This window comes from Apteryx mantelli, chromosome 31 (assembly GCF_036417845.1).
Source record: "Apteryx mantelli isolate bAptMan1 chromosome 31, bAptMan1.hap1, whole genome shotgun sequence".
Classification (NCBI taxonomy): Eukaryota; Metazoa; Chordata; class Aves; order Apterygiformes; family Apterygidae; genus Apteryx; species Apteryx mantelli.
In genome coordinates, this window is record NC_090008.1 from 3,036,918 (window position 1) to 3,057,220 (window position 20,303).

General features: G+C 65.1%; 1 protein-coding gene across 1 annotated transcript; it reads left to right on the top strand.

The window, feature by feature from the left end:
• Positions 1 to 1,862: 1,862 nt before the first annotated feature.
• Positions 1,863 to 18,483, top strand: IGSF9 (immunoglobulin superfamily member 9). Its single transcript, XM_067313581.1, has 20 exons — positions 1,863 to 2,239; positions 3,025 to 3,216; positions 8,870 to 9,022; positions 10,075 to 10,226; positions 10,724 to 10,841; positions 11,039 to 11,180; positions 11,471 to 11,616; positions 11,867 to 12,009; positions 12,088 to 12,228; positions 12,454 to 12,570; positions 12,964 to 13,114; positions 13,301 to 13,424; positions 13,535 to 13,710; positions 13,846 to 14,096; positions 14,335 to 14,419; positions 14,906 to 15,076; positions 15,346 to 15,391; positions 15,823 to 17,232; positions 17,724 to 17,869; positions 18,148 to 18,483. The coding sequence occupies exons 1-20, from the start codon at positions 2,188 to 2,190 to the stop codon at positions 18,351 to 18,353; spliced, it is 4,122 nt and encodes a 1,373-aa protein (XP_067169682.1). The 5' UTR covers positions 1,863 to 2,187; the 3' UTR covers positions 18,354 to 18,483.
• The last annotated feature ends 1,820 nt before the right edge of the window (positions 18,484 to 20,303 follow it).

Here is a 20,303-nt window from a genome sequence, read left to right on the forward strand (position 1 = left end):
GCATCTCTGTCCAAAAGTCCAATCCTGAAAATCTCTTCTCAGCTGCTCCTAACCTTGGTGGCATTTAAATCCTAAGTGCAACAAGTGTCCCCATCCCCATTCCCGGGCCAGCAGCACATGGCCAGAAGCAGCCGGCGCTCATGCGGTGCCCGAAGTCATCCCCTCTCCTCAGTCGGAGCATCCTCACGCACTGGGCCAGGAGCCACCGGTGTGGCTGCAGTAGCTGCGAGCAAGGGCGTCGGGCGGCTGCGTGCCCCAAGAGGCACCACAGCGTCCCACACTCGGGGCTGGATGCTGCAGGAGCCCAGGTGCCGGCAGGGTGCCGGTGCCACCGGTACAGCACAAGGCAGTGGCCCCAGACGGAGGGGGCCGCGCAGGAGGGGACCCCGCCGTTCTCAGGGTAGGGGAGATGCGGGGTCCTGGCGCCTTTTGGGGGGGACGTGATCACGGCGTGGCCTCCATGGTGTGTGCCTGCCCCAGGAGCCGGAGCGCGAGCGGTCCCGCCAGCCCCGGAGTAGCCAGGGACAGGGCAGGGCCGGGCCAGGCGCTGCCCAAGGGAGCCGAACTCACGTCCACCCATGAGATGCAGGAAAGCAGCTTAGCCGCAGTATTATTTACTCTTAACTCCTCTTACTTTAGCTCTGTCCTTAATAGTCACCCAGGCTCAGAGGGCCAGGCCAGGCCAAGCTGATGGAGGGGGGGCATTGCAGACCCCTCCAAGCCCGAGGAAAAGGGCGGCCGGCGCGCAGGGACGCGCGCTGGCGCGGCCGCTCCCCGGCGCTCAGCACCTCTCAGCTCCGCCGCTGCGCTCGGCCTGGAGGCCAGGCACCGCTGCAGCGCCGGGCCCGCGGCAGACGCCCCTTCCCGCATCGCCCCTCTGCGCCAGGAGCCCTGGAGGGCCCCCCCTCCCTGGGGACGCATTTAGGAGGGGATTAGAGAGGCAACGGCCAGGCTGGGAAAGGAACCCCGGGATGACGGCACGGCTCGGCACAGCTCAGCCCCGGGCGGGCACTGCATGGCAACAGCTGCTCCCGGCCAGCGCTGTGGGGCACATCCGTGTCCCGCACCCATGTCCCGCACCCATGTCCCACACCAGAGTGGCCACATGTTTGTCACAAACCTGTGTCCCACACTTGTGTCCCTCACCACATCTTGCATCTGTGTCCCCTCACCTCTGTCCCTCACCCATGGCCCCCCACCCATGGCCCCTCACCCGTGTCCAGCACTCATGCCCCACATTCATGTCCCCCACCCATGAACCACGCCTGTGTCCCCTCACCCGTGTCCTGCACCCATGTCCCCACACCTGCGTCCTCCATCCATGTCCCTCACCTATGTCCCACACTCGTGTCCCCTTGCCTGTGTCCCACACCTGTGTCCCCTCACCTGTCTCCTCACACTCGTGTCCCCCACCTGTACACCTCACCCCTGCCCCTCACCCAAGCCCCCCGCCCATGTCCCACACGCGTGTCCCCTCATCCATGTCCCCTGCCACTCCCACCCGAACTACAACTCCCAGCAGCCCTCGCGGCTCCCTCCCCACCGCCCCGTCCTGCCATTGGCCGCCTCCCGAGGCGCGCGGCGCCGTGCCTCCCGATTGGCTGTCCCCGTGGCAACGGGCGGCGCGGGGGCCGGCGGGAGGGGGCGGGCCGCTATTGCGGTGGAGAGGGCGCAGCGGCGGGCGGAGCGCGAGGGGCCGGCGCGGGGCGGCCCGGAGGGGGCGGGGCCTGGCGCGGGGCAGCCCGGAGGGGGCGGGGCCCGGCGCGGCCCCTCCCCGGCGCCGTTGTTTGTTTGCGGCCGCCCAACGGCAGCGACCGGTGCGCGCTGGGCGGCTCGGGAGGGCGACGGAGCGGAGCAGAGCGGAGCGGAGCGTCTCGGGCACCGCCGCCGCCGCGCGGGGGGCTCGGCATGAGGAGCGGGAGGCCGCGGAGGCGTCAGCCCGCCCCGCCGGGGCTGCGGAGCCGGGGGGAGCCTGCCGCCGCCCGGCCGCCGACCTCTCACCGTTGACACCCGGCCACCGCGCCGACACCGGCCACCCGCCGCCGGCACCGCGCTGACACTTGACCGCCGGCCCCGCGCCAGCGCCACCCGCTGACGCCCCGCCGCGACCGGTCTCCGCCGGCGGCGGCAGAGGCCGCGGGGCCGCCGAGGGAGCCGCTCGCCGGCGTGCGACGGGGCAGCTGTGCTATGCGGTGGCGGCTCTGGCTTGCCTTCCTCAGCCTGCTCGCCGGCGCTGAGGGTAGGCGGCCGCGGCGGGTCCCTTCGCGCTGCGGGGCCCGGAGCAGCCGCCCGGCGGCGAGACGCGCTGCCGCGGTCGCGGTCGCCTCCGGCTGGACGGGCTGGTGCGGCTGGCTCCGAGCGGGGATCCCGGCGGCTCCGGGCTGGGCAATCGTTTGGGTTGCTGGTACCCCAACACGCGCGTGGGTGTTCTGAGGTTTTCTTTGTCCGTGGGTTTTTCTTTTCCTCCTCCTCTGCCCCCCCCCCCTTGCTGGTCCACGCCGAGCTTGTGGGGCTGCGCTTGCCTGCCGCCCCTTCCCTGCGTGCCCTTCCGACCCGCCGAGGCACGCGGTGCGGTGGTGTGCGTGTTTCTGCTCCGGAAGGTGGGAGCCCACGAGAAGCTGGGGCCGGGGGTCGCCGTTGCCCTGCTGGGAGCGGGGTGCTGGCTCCTAGCACGTCGCAAAGCGAGGTGTTGGCGTGTTTCCTGGTTCAGGCGTGTGCCCCGGGCTCCTCGGAGCGTCCCTGGGGGGTGAGGCGTGCTTACACGCGGCGCTCGCCCTTCTCCGGTGGCGGATAGGGGGAAAAAGTTGCGTTTGCTCTCTGGGTGCAGCGGGCTTGAAGAGTGGGCAGAGCGGGGGCACACGGCCTTTTTGCCTCTCCTGCCCGGCACACCTGGGGTCGTGGCATTGCCGATCCCACTTGCTTTGGCCTCACGGGAAGAGGTAGCGTTCCCTGAGCCGCAGCCCCGGTCAGCACCTCGGTGGTCCCGCTCACAAGCACTTGACCCTTTTGTGTTGGCCCCAGCAGGTAACAGCCAGACGGAGTCTCAGGCTGTGGTCGGACGGGTTGGAGAGAGCACGGTCCTGGGCTGCAACCTCCTGGACGCTCAGGAGACCAGTCCCCCTCTCTACGTGATCGAGTGGGTCCGCTTTGGCTTCATCCTGCCCATCTTCATCAAGTTTGGGCTCTACTCACCGCGCGTGGACCCGGAGTATATCGGTAAGTCCCGCGGCCGGCGGCATGTCCCGCGCCTGGGGCATTGTGGCTTCGTGGCAGCAGCTGTGGGTCTGTGCCGTGGGTCCTGGAAAGGCCCTGCTGGCCCAGGCCTTGGGGGGCTGGGACTGACCCTGACGTGAGCCCGGGCAGGCCGCCTGTGGCATACGATGGGAATGCGACCTGCTCGCTTCCCCGCTCTCCTTGGCTGGGCCCCAGCCAAGGGCTGCTACTGTCAGAGCGCATTAATCATGCTCCCGAGGTGGTGGGGCGGCACAGCAAACCCGGCGGGGCTCTCCCTCCGGCCCGGAGCAGCGAGAGGGCTGGGGAGGGGGGTGGTGTCACCGTGCTGGGGTTGAGCGTCCCTCCCCCCCCACCTTGCACAGCCACTTGACGGATGGCAGGAGGAGGAGGCAGAGGGGATTTGGGACCCACTAGTGCTGGGTGTGCAGCCTGCAGGAGAGCCGGAGGTCCCCGGCTCTGCAGCGGGAGGTTGCCCCTGCCAGAGCGGTGGGGTGGGAGAGGCTTCCCAGCACATGTTGGTGGTGCCGGCTGAGGCAGGAAGCACCCGGCACACCTGCGATCTCAGCTTGTCGATGTGGCCTCTGGCTACAGGGGTTCCCCTCCCCCAGCAGCACCTGCTTGGGAACCGGCGTGGCTGATTGCTTGGGCGTAGGAGCTCCTGGGTGTTGGGTGCTATGTGGTGCAGCTCCGCCGTGCTCAGGTTGTGCCTCCATCCTAGTGCATGCTGCAAAATCCCTTATCAGGGAAGCCAGCGGCAGGTCTGGATCCGCTCTGACCTGCAGGCAGCACAAAACATGGTTGTCTTTCCATCGCCAATCCCCTGCTCCTCGACACTGGGAGCAGGAGGGTGGCAGAGGGCAGTCCAGACCCTGCTCAGGGTTGGGTGGTGCCTGCAGGCTCCAGGCTGGGTGTTCCTTGGGGTCAAAGGTAGGACTGATGTTGCTTCTGGGTCTATGTTTGCTCTAATCCCCCTGTGGGCTGCTTCCCGGGGAAGCTTGCTCCTGGCCTCACTGGGCAGGGGACCTCCAGGAAGGCCTGCAGGTTTCTGAGGCAGGTGGTCCAGCCATGGGCACTGCCTGATGGGCACCTTGGGGCCAGTCACGGTGTTCCTGCGTCGTGGCACTGCCCGCTGCGCTCTCCGGGCTCTCTTATCCTGTCCGCCAGGTCCAAAAGGAGCCAGGTACTACTGCCAGGCTGCGTGCTGTCCTGTCCGATCCCACAAGCCAGCCCTGCTCGTGTCTCACTTTGAAGGATTTCACTTTTGCCCATGCTCAAGAGACATCACTGCGAGCTCCAGAGGCTGCCCGGGACAGTAGCGGGAGCATGGCTGTTGCGGGAGCCGGTGTCTCGCTTTGCCATAGGCCAGCGGTGGGCTGTGCCAGGCCGCTGGAGCAGAGCTGGTGGGAGCAGGGAGCCCTGCTGCTGGGCTTCCCTTTGACGCCCAGCTCTTTGCCGGGCTGCGGACACACCGGACGCTGCCACGCCATCGCTTCGGCCCATGTGGGTCGCTTGAAGGTTGAGCTTGGGGAGGGGATTTCAGCGAAGCTGCTAATTGGCAGTGCTGGGCTGGCTGGGATTTGGAGCAAAGCTGTGCTGGGAAAGGGCTGTGGCGTGGGAGGGGGATAGTCTCCTCTTTATGGGATATTTAAAGTGAAGCAGTGGCAGACCTTGAGGGATCCCTGCAAATGCAGAGGCGACGGCAACGGGCTCTTCCCATAATTAAGGGAGAGGCTTGGCGTCTCCTGCGGAGGAGGGGAAAGGGCTGGCAGCCTGTGGCAGCACCGCGCTGAAATCCTCCCGTGGGAGCGGCAGGGATGGGCAGGTGGCTGGATTGTGCCTAGGTCAAGGCTCTCGGGCTCTAGTCGCAGAATCCCACCTCCATAAGCAAAACTGGCCACTGCCTAAAAAAAAGTGCCACGTGTTGGGGTTCAAACTGACCCCGCTCCTGGCTGGATATGGGCACAGGCGGAGAAACGCTGCCCCTTCCTGGGTGTAAAAGCTGAGCCTGCGAGAGCAGGTTGCGCAGGAGAGGGCCGATCTCGGAGCAATCCTCTGCTTCTCTTGCCCGCCAGCCTGCACCCGCGAGCTGGGGACGCCTTGCGCTGCGAGCCGGGGCGGCCCCCACCCCCACGCTGGCTCTGCTGAACCAGCAGTGACAACAAACCCTCCGGCACTCGCTCTCCTGGGAGGCCCATGCCGGGCTGCTGCTCCGCGCTGGCTCCGTCTCGCTCCTGTTACCTGAGCCCGGGGGCTTTGCAGGGCCTCTCAGCCACAGGGAGTTCAGGTTACCCCCGCGAGGGCAGCAGAAGGGACCTGCCCGCATCCTGCCTGCGCTCTCGGCCCTTCCCCTGCCTCCTGGCAGTGCTTGGCCCTGTACCTGGTGCCACAGCACCTGTCCTGGTGTCACCCAGGCCCCGAGGGGGCAGTGGGAGCAGGTTTGGGTGCTCCCAGAGCTCGGCCCTTGGGGATGAGGGCCAGCACGGGGACCTGCTGCGGGAAGGGGGATCTCGCTCGCGGGCCTGGTTGGCTGTATCAAGGGCGAGGTGGGTGGGCGAGGGGGGCTGATGGCTGTCACCATGGCAGCAGGCTGCTTATTTTCAATCCTCTGCGGCGCCTGGGGGGCTGGGAAGGGATGGGAGGGATGGGCAGGGGCTGCCCGGAGCAGCCCAGGCTCAACATAGCTGCCAAGGGCAGCTCTTCCTTCCAGCCCTTCCCAGGTGGAGCAGCTCAAATATCCCCCAGGGAAGCCCCCCTTTGCTGCCCGCTCCCATCATGGGGCAGTTTGGGGCATCCCAGAGTGGGATGCAAGTGGGGTGGGATGCATCTGTCTCCGTGAAAGCTCCTGGGCTGCTCCCCTCCAGTGCTTGGGGGAACGGGGCCAGCTCTCCCTCGCTCAGCCGGCCTTCCCCAGGGGCCACTGTCCCCCGTGGTGTCACGGGCCGCTGTCCCAGAGCAGGGCAGGGGGCTGGCAGTCCCTGGCTTAGCCGCTGCCTGCTCCGGGGCGCCCCGGCCCCTGCCCCTCGTGACGCCGAGAGCGACAGCCGCCGACTGACGGGGCTTTAGCCCCCTTTTGTGTCCCTTTGAATGGTGGTTGCCAGGCACTGGGAGATGCCGGTGGCAGGAGGGCAAAGGCAGTTTTGTTATCGGCTGGGTGGTGAATGAGGAGGAGGGGGCTGGGGCCGGCGCGGGGGATTAGAGGGAGGCTGGGGGGGGGTGTATCCCCAGGGCACTCTGATCTTTTCCAATAGGACCTTTGTTTGGGAGCTTGCTGCTCCCGGCTGGCTCCTGAGGCCGCAAGCTGGCAGCTGCCGGTGGGGAGCAGCACTGGCGGCGATCTGGGAGCTTTTCTGCACTCCCTGAAGCTGCCCTGGCTTCACCAGGGCTGCAGGCGGGGTGCTCAGCCTGTTAAAGAGCAGCTGTGGGAACAAGATGGGAAGGGCTCCTTGTCCCAAAGGTGTTTTGCCTTCATTCCCATCCCCGTCTCTGCTCCTACAACCCTTCTTTAGCCCCTGTTGCGTGTCCCTAGCTGAGCTCTGGCTCATAGGTTGGAGGGTCCAGCAGGGATACAAGAGCAGAGATGTTGCCAGCCACTGTCATATTGGGACCGACAGCTATTCCCGGGCCCCAGGAGCGCGTTGACGGCTTGCAGCGAGGTGCCAAGCAGCACAAGGTGCACGCAGAGGGGTGCACTCGCTCGCGCGTGCAGCCGGCTGCCTGGCCAAACTGCACGCTCGCAGCCCTGCTCCAGCCAGGCTCGCAGCCCTTCCTTCGCGAGACCAAAGCAAAGCCTCAGGCCAGGCCATCCGTGGGCGGACATCAGTCCTGCACGGAGTTCGTGCACGGCTGCTCCCCTTTACATGTGCCACTGGCACGTGCCTAGGGTGGGGTTTTTTGTTTTTTTTGTTTTTTTTTTTTGCCTGGGGTGTTGTTCCATGTGCGGAGTGGTGGATGTAGCCAGAGGCACCCAGATACATCCAACTCCAACTGTGCCTGGCATCTGCTGCTGGAGATGCCGTGGGTCTGGACTGGAGGCTGTGGGGAGAAGCAGGAGGGATGGGAGAGCTGGGGAGAGGGCAGAGGGTGGCTGCAGAGGCTGGACAAAACTCCAGGCACCAACGGGGGGGGTTTGTATGTGTTTGTATGTGCTGGGTTTATGCAGGGCTGTTGGCCCCAGCATTCGATCCTGTCCCTAAACTGTCCAGCCCCTGTGCCCAAACCAGCCTGCCCTGGTGTTGCCACTTCTCCCCCTTCTTCCCGGGCTCTTTGGGTGTGATCGCAGCATCCTGCCCTGTAGCACCCACGCGGTGCCGAAGCCTGGGCTCCTGTGGCCTCAAGCAGCGCATGGAGACTGTGTGTGATGCTGAGCTGGTGATACCGCAGCCCCAGGGAGCAGGTTTGACCTGCAAAGCGCTGAGCTGAGCTCCCTCCCACAGCCACTGCCACGGCCACGCGCGCCCTCAGCTGCCTGCGCGGCTCTGTCTCGGCTTCGGGGCTTGCCACACCGAGGCAGCAGCGTTAAATTGCGTGCGCAAGTAATCCTGAGAGTGCCTGGTGCGTGGGCACGCGCTGTGGGTCAGCGGGTGTGGGTCATGTCTGAGAGGGAAAGGCGCTTGAACACATCCGCTCTCACTTGGCTTGAAGCGTTTCCAAAGGCTGCCTCCATCCCGGGGAGGTGCCCTGGATAGAGCTGATGTGTTTTCCAGCAAAACCGACTATGTTGGAAACATTTCATGAAGACATTTAGAGGAGCTCTGGGCCTTTGACCAAAGCGTCTCGAGGCTGGGGAGAGTCGAGAGCCGTGTGTGCGGTGCAGGGTGTCACCACCCCGGCTGCGCGCAAGCCAGGCCTGGATCTCGCCGCGATGTGCCGTGCTGCCGGGCCAGCCCCCCGGAGCGTGGGGCAATGGTGTGTGAGGCCCTGAGCCCACCTCTCTGGCCTGGGGGAGCTCTCTGGAGCGTGGGTGTGTGCAGTGATGTCCGGGGGTGCGTACTTGTGCCCGGGGTGCTGTCTGTGCACCCCGGCCAAGGTGCTGAGCCAATTGCCTGCTGCACTTCTAAGCCGATTACGGCTCTGATAATAGCCCAGGGGATTAGAGGACTGTGTTTGCTGTTGCTCTAGGTCCTTATCCTCCTCCTCATCAAAGAGGCTGTGTGATGCGGGGCCTCTGGCTGCCCTGGGCTCAGAGCGAGGACCCTGCAGCTCGGGAGAGCCCTGTGCCTCTGGCCAGCCCTGGCGTGGGTCGTAACGCCTGTGCCACGAGTCCTTGCCAGGCTGGTGATGGGTTTGGGCTAGCTGGACTGCGTGCTGCAGGGCAAGGGAAAGGTGCGGGGGTGCCTCGCATACCCAGAGCTTAGCAGGGCTCCTAAGGGTGAGACGGCCGGGGGGGCCGCGGTGGGAGCTGCCAGTCGCGGCAGAAGCAGCCTGAGCGCATCCCGGCTGCACGGGGCAGATCCTCGCGCTGCCAAGTGGGGCACTTGGCCCCGCTCCCCGGAGAAGCTGCTGAGCACGCCGCGAGGGCTGGCAGAGGCTGGGCTCTGCGCTGCGTGGGTGGGCGCTCCAGGGAGGCAGGCGGCCCGAGGACATGGCCATCCCCGAGCTGGCAGTGCTTACGTGATGGACACCTCTTGCTCGGCAGGTCGCGTGCGCATTGAAGAAGGTGCCTCGCTGCGCATCGACCTCCTGCGCGCCGAGGACCAAGGCTGGTACGAGTGCCGCGTGCTCTTCCTGGACCGGCACAGCACCGACGACGACTTCCAGAACGGCACCTGGATCCACCTCACCGTCAACGGTACGGCCGGGGCAATGCTCAGCGCGTGTGGGCTCCTGCAGCAGTCGGCATGGAAGTTTTAACAGCTCCTTGCTCAGCAGCAGGTGCTGTTATGAGTCTCAGGGATGGGCTTCAGGGTTTGTGGCTGCCTTCATGTGCATGTTTAATATGGTGTGACAAGAGCTTGGGATCCTGGAGGCGGGTTCAGGTTGCCTCAGATCTGCCTTGTTCAGGCATGGCCTTGGGAGTGTGATTGAGGGCCAGCAGTTGGTCGGGTTGGTGCGATGTAGAAAGGTAACAGGGCTTAGGCAGAGCCGAAACTGCTCCTGAAACCTCCAAGCGCTGGGCTGGGCTCTTGGCTGTGCCCGAGTGATCCCAGGCTGCTGTCTGCTCTGCCTACCTGAGCCAGCTCTGCCCCTTGCTGCAAATTGCTCTCGTATCTGCTCTTTTTGTGGCCCTCCGTCTGAGTCCTAGCTCCAGGATGGATTGCAGGGCAACTCGTGTGCTCTGGGAAGACCCAAGCAGCTTACAGAGAAGGCCAGTGCCAGGCAGAGCATCTCAGCTGTCAGGGCAGGTGGCCTGCTCACCAGCCATGGGGCTGTTCCTGGTCCTTCCTCAGGCTCTCCACTTAGCCTGTGGGAAGCCAGAATGGACCTCGCAGAGCAGATGGTGCTGCTCTGACACCCTGAGCAAGGGAGACTTTGTCCTGTGCTCTCCTGTGTGCTCTGCCGGGAGGGACCTTCCCTGTGCACATTGCGCACATACATCCACCCTGCACCTACACTTGCTCCACATCACTTTGCTGCCCCATTTTGAGGATGACAGTGAGGATGGGGGGGACAGTGGGGAGGAGTTTGTCTTCCCAAGGGCAGGAAGAGCAGCTACTGCAATAGCAGAGCTGAGATCAGTGTCAGCCACCAGTTTGTTTCCCAGAGATCTGGATCCTGCTCCAGAGATCACTGCTCTGCCCTGCACCAGCAAAGACCACACTTGGCTAGATCCACTTGTCTTCTAAGACCAGTCAAGCCATGCCAGCAACCCAGGGGTGAGACTCTGGGTTTATGTCTTTGCAGCACCCCCCACCTTCCTGGAAACCCCCCCTGCATTCGTAGAGGTGCGAGACCGGGACACACTGAGCCTTACTTGCACGGCTGTTGGCAACCCCCAACCCCTTGTCACCTGGAAGAGGAGCGACCTGGCTGTCCAGAGCGGGGGCACAGTGCAGGTGAGAAAGGCAGGTCCCTGGTAGCCTCATGCCAAGGGGCATGGAGCTGTGACCACCAGGCATCCACGTCATGTGTCATCCATCTTGGCAAGGGTCTTGTGGGGCACCCAGGCATACAGAGCAACGAGCCTCTGCTCGGCTGGAGAGCATGTGCCTGGCCTCACCAGGGCGGCACCCAGCTCCTGCCACCGGCCCTGCCCATGGTGCCATGTTTCTGAGGGTGTCCTGTCCCTTGGTGGCCATGCCATGACTCCCGGGGTCCCCAGGGAGGGTCCAGCCAGCCAGGAAGACACTGCACCAGGGCTGTTCCCCAGGGAAGAGCCTTTGAGCCTGATGCAGGTGAAGGGCTTGGGAATTCGCTGCAGGAAGGGGAAGGCTGTGCTGCCGCAATGGAGCTCCTCCTGCAGCCCAGCAGCTTGCAGAGGCAGGCAGGTGGCACTGGTCCCTCTCTCGCCACCACAGTGGTGCTGACGAGGCTGTGCCGGGTGCCATTGCAGGTGAGGAACGGGACGCTGAGCATCGCTGTCGTGGAGCGGGCCAGCGCAGGCACGTACACCTGCCATGCTTCCAGCAAGGAGGGCACCATCACCCACACCACCCGTGTGCTCGTGCAGGGTAAGAGTGGGTGCTGTTTGAGCCCTGACCAGATGGGCCACCCCGCTGGGTGCTGGACACCCTGCTCCCCCGGGGCACGGAGGGAGCCGCATCACAGGGGTTGGATTTGGGAGGAGCACAGGTATGACCAGCTTTTGGAGCGGTTGGGGCCCTCCCTTGTCCCCAGCCCTCACTGTCCTCTCTGCACCATACTGCAGGGCCACCCATCATCGTGGTACCACCTCAGAACATCACCATCAACATCTCCCAAGACGCCTTCCTTGCATGTCAGGCCGAGGCATATCCCGGCAACCTCACCTACACCTGGTTACAGGGCAACAGCAACGTCTTCCATCTCAGGTATGGCAGGAATGGGACTCACTGCATTCTGGTGAGCAGGGTGGCAGGAGGGGGCTGGGGACAACACTGGGTGATCATGGGCTCCTGCTGGCTATCCCAGGTGGCTGGCAGTGCTGGGGCACAGCAGGAGCTGTTGTGGCCCCCCGAAGCCTGGATCCAGGCACCCCTGAGCACTACAGGCAGGCAGTGAGCTGCTTGGGTGGCTTGAGGAGGGAGGTTCTCTCACCCCAGGACGGTGGGGATGGTCCCAGCTGCGCTGCTCATTCTCCTCCCCTCTCCTTTCTTTGTAGCCACCTCCAGGCTCGAGTCCGCATCCTGGTGGATGGGAGTCTCCTGCTCCAGAGAACTACCCCAGACGACGCTGGCAAATACACCTGCATCCCTAGCAATGGGCTGTGGAAGCCACCTTCTGCCTCGGCCTTCATCACAGTGCTATGTAAGAGGTTCTGCAGCCCCTTGCAGGCCATGCTGCCTTTCAGGAGCCCAGGGCACACTGTGACCAGCTCCTCTCACGAAAAGGCTCCTTCGGACTCAGCAGAGTAGGGACCCCTCCAGGCGCCCATGGGCCAGACCAGCAGGTCTTGCAGGCCCTGGTGTGAAGGGGATGCTCCTTCAGCTGCCTTGGTGGGAACCATGAGCCTCCTGCAATCCTCTCACAGGCCTTGGTGCCCTGTTTGTCCTCACAGATCCAGCGGAGGTGACCACCATGCTCCCAGAGACCCACCTGCCCAAGGGGATGCAGGGTGTGATCCGGTGCCCCACTAGGGCCAACCCCCCTCTGCTCTCTGTCAGCTGGACTAGAGATGGGCGCCCGCTGGAGCTGGACAAGGTACTGCTGCTTGCACCCTCCCCTGTCTTCCCACTGCCCCCAGCCCCTCGTCCTGACCCCAGCATCCCCCTCTCCTAGTTCCCTGGCTGGTCCGTGAGATCTGATGGCTCCATCATCATCGCAACGGGGAACGACGACGCGCTGGGAGTGTACACCTGTACCCCGTACAACAGCTATGGCACAGCCGGCGAGTCCCGGCCCACACGTGTGCTGCTCAAGGTGAGGCAGGGCTGATGGATGACGCTGCCTGAGCCCGTTGCCCCATCTGCTCCCACCCTGCTGGGCCAAGCACCCATTTGGCATGGGTGCTGCCACACCACCCTTGCAACAACCCAACTATGCAGTGATACAGATGTGCCACGGTGCCCTTCGGCCTGCCCTACCATGGGTCTGCCCCCATCCATCCTGCCACCAAGTCCACCGCCGTGCTTGACTGTATTCCAGGACCCTCCTGCCTTCACGGTGCGCCCCAAGGAGGAATACTTCCAGGAGGTGGGCCGGGAGCTGGTGATCCCCTGCATGGCCCACGGGGATCCTCCACCCACTATCACGTGGGTGAAGGTAAGAGCCACAGGTCTGGGGCTCCAGCTGAGCCCACCTGGGAGGCTGATGCTACTCTTGCCCTCTAGGACATCAGTCCTCATGTCCCAGGGCAGTCTCCATGTCCTTGTCCCCACAGCCGCTGTGCAGGGTCACATCTCTCTTGAGAGCCTGGTTCCTGCTGGAGAAGAGGCCCAGGTCCCTTTGCTAGTGCTGTCCTCAATTCCCTAAGAAACAAGGGCAAAATCCTGCCCCTTCTTTGGCCTCTTCTTCCACACTGGCCCCAGGGCAGTGGATCTAAAGCACGTCAGGTCCCATTTGCATCAGCATGGGCAGGGTCGCTGCAGAGCAGCCGGCCTGCAGCGGGGTCAAGTCAGTTGCCCGCTATCAGCATGTCTGTGCCTTGCCGTGCAGCTGGGCAGCGCGGGGAAGAACGGCGCCCAGGTGGATGCAAACAGCAGCCTCATCTTCCGCCCGCTCATCAAGGAGCAGCACGGGGTCTGGGAGTGCACAGCCAGCAACCAGGTGGCCCGTATCAGCACCGCCACCTCTGTCCACGTGCTGGGTGAGTCACCCATCCCTGGCAGGCAGGCCTGGTCCGTGGGAGCTGGGGTGCCCTAAGAATAGAGAGGGCAGCTGTGGGGTGAACGACCCCAGTCCCACTGTACTGGAAGGGGATGGAAATGCCCTCACGCATCTGTTGTCTGAGCTGCCCTTGTCTGATGTGTCTTCTCTCTGCTTTCTCCACCAGGTACCAGTCCTCATGCCGTCACTAATGTCTCTGTGCTCCCACTCCTGCTGGCAGCCAACATCTCCTGGGAGCCAGGGTTTGATGGAGGTTATTTCCAGAGGTTCAGCGTCTGGTACACACCATTGTGAGTCCCACAGGGGCAGGGATGTAGTATGCCTGCGCCCCATCCATCCCACCTGGCAGCAGAGGGTCCTGTCCCTCAGCTCTGGGCTCACAGGTCCCACATCTCCTCAGGGCGAAGCATCTGCCTCGGGCCCATCATGACTGGGTGACGCTGCCGGTGCCAGTTGGGGCTCAACACCTCTTGGTGGAGAATCTCCAGCCAGACACGAGCTACCAGTTCAGCGTCCTGGCCCAGAACAAGCTGGGCAGTGGCCCCTTCAGCCAGATTGTCACCTCTGTGCCCAGGGGTAAGAGTGGGCCGTGGTGCTGCCCACAGCATCCCCCAGTTCCCCCAAGCACCTTCACACGCATGGGAGGCTCCTGTTTCTGCCCTGCTCTCCCCTCGCCACCACATCCCACATCAATGTCCCTTTTCTCCTCAGGCTTCCCACTGACCACAGTGCCTCCAGAGCCACCTGCCATGACCATGCACATCTTCCTGTCCCCGCCACGGTCTCTAACTGCCAACGAGACTGCACGTGGGGTCCTGCTGCAGTGGGAGCCCCCGGGTCAGTTCTCAGTGGCGCTGAGCGGCTATGCACTGGAGCTGCGACAGGACAAGGGTGGCTGGGAGGTGCTGGACCGCTCCATCCCCAGCACGAAGACCCAGATCTTGGTGCCAGGACTCATCAAGGTGCAGTTGTCAAGGGGAATCCTTGCTGTGTGCCCCCCCCCCCAAGGGGCGGCTCTGCACGAGTGCAGGGATGCAACAAGGAGGGGGTTGACCCCTGGCAGGAGTTGGTATTGCTGCTGTCCAGTGCTGGGAGAAGCTGGGACCCTCTCGATGCAGCAGGGCCGCTCAGCTCCGTAGCCTGGTGGGATGAGGTTTGTCTGGTCACCATGCCAAGGCTGATGGCTCTCTGCTCCCCCAGGACGCCTTCTATGAGTTTCGACTGGTGGCCTTTGCCGGCAGCTACATCAGTGATCCTAGCAACACAGTGAACGTCTCCACAGCAGGTAAGGCCTGGGCTGCAACCCACTTGCTCTTCCTGGCCTGGAGGCAGAAACCAAGGGACTAGGTGTCCAGTGTAGCCTAGGATCTTCCCAAATAGAAACCTCTTCTTACTGCTCCCACCCCTAGTGTCCCTACTGCTAGACCAGGGGATGCAGCTCATAGAGTGGCCCTGGAGTAGGACCACCAAGGTTAACACAGTGAGAACGCTCATCTCCATGTGTGGAACTTGCATGATATTGATGTGATGGACTAGATACCAAGAAAGCTTTGTCCAGAGCATCCCTGCTCCCACTGCCTGGTGCAGTGGAGGTTGTGGGTCCATCTGAAGGTGACAAGCCCCAAGGGGCAGAGAAGGGCAAGCAAGCCAAAGTTTTACTATTTATCCCTGCAGTGCTGGTGGTGTGGCCGCTGTGCAGCCAGCATGCCCGCTGCGCCGGGATGCTCTGCAGGTAACCAAGTGTCTAACAGTGTCTCCTGTCCTGGCCCAGGCATGGAGGTGTATCCGTCTCGTACCCAGCTCCCAGAGTTCCTGCCACAGCCGGTGCTTGCTGGGGTCATCGGTGGGATCTGCTTCCTCAGCGTGGCTGTGATCTTCAGCACTGTGGCAGCCTGCATCATGAACCGCCGGCGTGCCGCACGCATTCAGAAGCGAAGGCAAGGTAAGACCCAGCTGGATGGATGCAGATGCCTGGATCCCGGGGCTTTCAGAGAGCTCAAACCAGCATGTCCAGGGAGACGGGACCTGGTTGGTTGGCTGGCTGGGTGGGTGTTCAGGGAGGGGACAAGGCCAGCCCAGGGCTGGGAGGCTCTGGCAGGGCTTTGGAGGTTCACAAAGGGTGGTAGTAGGGCTGAGTGGGTGCCGCTGTCTCCTCATCATCATTTTGCATTGCTCGCCATGTGATCCCCTTGTGTTCTCATGACCTTCCAGATCCACCACTCGTCTTCTCACCCAGCAAGAAGCTTCCACCTCCACAGTAAGTCACGCCATGCCATGTTCCCTCCCCGTCTCACTCCCTTGACGTCTCACTGCGCTCCCCCTCATCCACTCGCTGCTGGCTCAGGGCAGGCGTAGGATGGGCCGGGGGGACCAGCCTGGCCTTCCCTGCTGCTGCTGGCTCAGGTGGAAGAGCTGGCCGTTGAGGGGTCTTTGGGAGAGGGGTGCTGGGTCAGGATGTGCTATGGCGTAGGGCTCCCTCCTGGTGCTCTGCTCACCCTTGCCGGCTGTTTTGGCTGAGCAAAGGATCAGAAGCCAGAGAAAGAAGCTGGACTCTAGACCCCATGGCAGCAGTGCAGGGTCGTGATACCTGTTGAGATGCCTGACGGAAGCTGCCCCATAACAGGGTGCAGCCAGACAAGCCCAGGAGCCAGGATGGAGATGCTCAAGTGACTCCTCTCTTTTTTGCAGCAATTCTCATGGCTCTGGTAGCCCAGACAGTACCATGAAGTTGAAGCTGCAGGCATCTCCATACCAGAACCTGCGCCAGACGCTGCTGTGGGGCGAGAAGGCAGGCACCAGCCTGGGCCTCAGCATCACTGGGGCCAGCTCCAAGTACGCAGTGTACGAGAGCCACGTCGGGGAGCACATGCCCCTGGAGCGGATCTGCCGGGGCCCCGATGGGCGCTTCGTGGTGGAGACCGACAAGCGGTCGCAGGAGGGCAGCTTTGAGGCGCTGCCCTATGCCGAGACAGAGCTGTACCGTCAGCGGGACCCCTCGCCCGCACCTCCCTTGGCGCAGCAGCCTGAGCCCTACCTGCAGGTCCATTCGGAGGAGAAAGAGCCCATCTGGCGGAAAGGGGTCTCGCTGCGACCCCGGGCCACAGGGCAGGCCTGCCAGGGAGCCAGGGCCTCCAACTACCGCCAGGGCCACTACTTTGGCTATGGCAGCAGCAGCCCTGCGGACGAGGGCGCAGCCTTGTGCATCGTCGACCTGAGCCCCGTGGCATCCGCCGCGACCCTGCCTTACGGTGCCATGGAGGAGCTGCGAGACGGCACGGGCAGCACCGAGCCCGGTGAGAGCACGACCAGCGTGCTGTGGGACTCGCTGCCCCTCCAGGGCTCCCCCTTGCTCCGGCTCGCCCCCCCAGACAGCCCCAGCATCCGGAGCAGCCGGCAAAAAGGTGACTCCCCAGCGCAGAGCGGGATCCTCCGGTACCTGAGCCTGCCCTTCTTCAAGGAGATGTGCGTCGATGGTGACTGGCCACCCCAGGAGGAGGCAAGTGAGCCAAGCCAGCCCCCCTGTGAGCCAGAGCCTCCAAGCAGCTTGGAGGCCACCATGCTGGGGACCGGGGGCTCCCTAGAGAGCATGGAGCGGACAATCTGTCCGGACTACATGGACACATGTGCCAACGCCATGTCACCTCCAGCCACGGCTTTCCTCAAACCCCCCAAGCAGCAGGTAGGCCCTGCAAAGGCCTCGCTGCCCGGCACTGCCGCCTGGAGCAGCTCCCTGAGCCCCCTCCAAGCCACAGAGCCGGCTTGTTGGACCCAGGCGTCCCCCACCAGCGGCAGGACTGAGGCCGTGCCCTCGGCCGTCCCCACGGAGCCCAGCTGGGCTCTGGGCCTGGCGGGGCAGCTCGAGACATGCAGGCAGCAGGAGCCCACTGCGCTGGAGAAGCTGCCACGGGGCAGTTTAACCAGCCAGAGCAGCGGCCGGGGCAGCGCCTCCTTCCTGCGGCCCCCTTCGCTGGCACCGGCCCTCGGGGGCAACTTTCTCGGCACCCCGCTTGGGGAAGGCAGCGGCTGGCAAAGCGGAGGATCTGCGGCGGAGGAGGACAGGCTGAGGAAGGATCCAGCCCTCCCCAGCGCAGGCAAGAGGTGAGCTGCGGGCAGGATGGTGGGGGCAAGCTGGCTCATGCTTGGGCACCTCTCGTCCCGTTCTTTGCGTGTTGCACTCAGCCTGCCGCCTTTGCACGGTGCTTGGCCGGAATGCCCCAGCGTGGGGCGCGGAGCCGCCCGGCCACATTGCAGCACACGTGGCAACCCGGAGCAGGCGTCCCACAGGACCCACAGCGGAAACAGCTCATGAGCTGAAGGCCACCGAGGGAGCCCCAGAGGTGCCCAGCCTCAGGCTGGCCCTTGGAGGTCACTGCGGGTCATGGGGACCAGGTTGGCTGGGGCCAGCCCATTGTCCGTGGCCTCGTGCCCACTTCTTGCTTCCCACGTGGGCCCAGGTTTGGCCCCATGCTTGTCTGCCCCGTCGCTCACCCTGGCATCTCTCTGGGTCAGGCACAGGCTCTGCGCCTTGGCGAGGGGGGCAGGGGTGCGGGCACAGGCCCTGCTGCTGATGGCACCATGGTGCCCTGCAGGAGGAACACGTCCGTGGATGAGAACTACGAGTGGGACTCGGAGTTTGCGCTGGAGTCGGACATCCTGGACGCTCTGCAGCTGTACCGCAGCGGGGACCCTGCGCGGCCCGTCTCCACCATCGCCATGCGCGACCTGGAGAGGCAGAGTGAGTGCCAGCGCTTGGGTCCGAGTGCGGCGTGCCACCCCGTGCCCCCTCGGGTGGGAAGCACCCCGGTGTCGGGCCGGGATGAAAGGGGAAGCGGGGCCCTGTCCATGGGGCTCTCGGGGATCTCATGGCTCCGCAAGCCGAGTGGGGAAAAGGGAAGCACAGGGGCGGCAGCACCTGGCTCCGGCTGGGCTCCCACATCCCTTCGGGAGGGGGCTGTGGGGTCTGGCGGGGCTGGTATCCGCATGTCCAGCCGGACCCTGCCTCTCTCTCCGCAGAACCCCGAGGGCCGGGCGCCTCGCCGGTGAATTCCAAGTCGGCGGAGGCGCTGGAGGCGGCGGGCGGCCCCGAGGCCCGGTGCACGGCCCTGCGCGAGGAGTTCCTGGCCTACCGGCGCCGCAGGGAGGCAGCCCGGCAGCGGCGGCAGCGGCTCGCCACCCGCGCCGGCTACACCGAGCACTTTGAGCTGGCCACGCTGCTCTAGGGGCCGCAGCGTGTCCCAGGCCGTGTGTCCCACGGTGCGGCACCACGGGACGTGGTCCTGGCTCAGCTGGGGGCCGGAAGGGCGGGTGGCAGCGGGGGGAAGGCTGCTGTGAGCCGAATAAAGAGACGTGAGAGCAGCGTGGCCCCGTGCGCCCTGAGCCAGCGGGAGGGGGCCCTGCCCGCCTGGCTGCGCTGGAGCCGAGGCCCAGGGAGCACCCTTTTCCCTGCTCCCTGCACCCTTTTCCCTGCTCCCTGCACCCCTGGGGGCTGGTGCCCTCCCCATTGCCCCCCCCCCCCAGCCGGGAGCTCCCGGTGCATCCTTCTTCCCCACCCTGTGCTCCCAGCAGGGTTCCCCTGCTCCTCCAGGTGTCCATCCCCCCCCTCCGCCCGGTGTTCTCCACGGGTGGTCCCCTCCCAGCCCTGCTCCCGGTGGTCCCCGCAGCTTTCCCCTCCCCCCCCCCCCCCCCCCCCCGCTCCCGGTGTCCCCCATCCTCCCAGTGTGTCCCATCTTCCCAGTGCTCCCTGCAGCCCCCCCGGTCCCAGTGTGTCCCATCTTCCCGGTGCTTCCCGCAGCCCTCCCGCTCCCGGTGTGCCCGTGCTCCCCGCAGCCCCCTCCCGTCGCCTCGGTCTCGGTGCAACCCGCCCACCCACCCACGTCTCCCCCCGAGGCCCCGCTCGGGGCCGGGCGCGGCGGGCGGCGGCGGTGGCGGGTTGGCGCTGGGCGGGGCCCGCGCGCCTCCTTGCCCTTATATGGTCATGTTGCGGTGCGCGCGTCACGGGGGCGCCCGCGGGGCGGGGCGGGGCCCCGAGCGCCCCCGTCACCGCCGGCCCCGCCCCGGGGGTCTGCGCGTCACCCCGGGCTCCGCCCCCTGTCAACCCCGGGGACCCGCCCCGCGTCACCGCGTGTCACCCCGGGGGTCCCGCTCCACGTCACTGCCTGTCACCCCCGGGAGTCTCGTCCAGTGTCACCCTCGGGGATCCTGTCCTGGGTCACCCCTGCCCGACCCCAGGGGTCTCCTCTGTGTCACTCCATGTCATCCCCTGGAGTCCCATCCCATGTCCCCCCCCAGCCTGTCCCCAGGGGTCCTGCCTTGTATCACCCTGTGTGTCATTCCCAAGCCCTGACCATGTCACCTCTGGTGGTTCCACCCCTTGTCACCGCATGTCACCCTGGGAGTCCTGTTCCGTGTCACTCGGGGGACTGCCCTGTGTCATTCTCAATCTGTCCCCCTAGGGTCCTGTCCTGTGTCACTTTGTGTCACCCCCAGCCCTGTACCCCAGGGCTGCCCTCCCGTGTCACCCCATGTCTCCCCCAGCTGTGTTGCCTGGAAGTCCTGTCCCCATGTCACCCCCAGCTGTGTCCCCCAGGGTCCTGCCCTGCATCACCCCTGTGTCACTTGTGGCCATGTGCCCCAGGGATCCTGCCCTGTGTCTCCCCAGTCCTGTCACCCAGGGGTCCTGCCCTGTGTCACCCTGTGTCACCCTTGGCCATGTCTCCTGGAGGTCCTTCCCCTGTGTCACCCACAGATCTATCTCCCTGGGGCCCTGCTCCTGGGTCACCCCAGTGTCACCCTGTGCCTGTCCCCCCGGACATGGATCCTGCACTCCTGTGTCACCCCTCCCCTGCTATGTCACCCATGGGTCCTGCCCCCTGTGCCACCCTCAACCTTCTCCCTACCCTGTCCCACCCTTGTCCCCCAGCCCTGTCCCACATGTCACCCCCACTTTCCCTGACCCGTGTCCCCCAGCCCGGCACCAGTGTCACCCCCCCCCAGCCGGGCTGGGTCCCCGCAGCCTCAGCCCGGCTTGGGGACAGAGCCGGAGTGCCCAGGGGACACTGTCCCGGGGGGCCTGTGGGGGGGGGGCACGGCCGTCCAGCCGAGCTGGGGGTCCCCCGCGGCGCTGCGTGTCCCTCGAGCAGGGGGTGCCCGGGGGGGGGGGGTGGCGCAGG

Excerpts from the sequence above, each read along its gene's own strand:
- IGSF9 (XM_067313581.1), top strand. The coding sequence starts at position 2,188 with ATGCGGTGGCGGCTCTGGCTTGCCTTCCTCAGCCTGCTCGCCGGCGCT. Across the intron at positions 3,217-8,869 it reads CGTGGACCCGGAGTATATCG|GTCGCGTGCGCATTGAAGAA; the intron begins GTAAGTCCCGCG and ends CTTGCTCGGCAG. Across the intron at positions 13,711-13,845 it reads TGTCACCTCTGTGCCCAGGG|GCTTCCCACTGACCACAGTG; the intron begins GTAAGAGTGGGC and ends TTTTCTCCTCAG.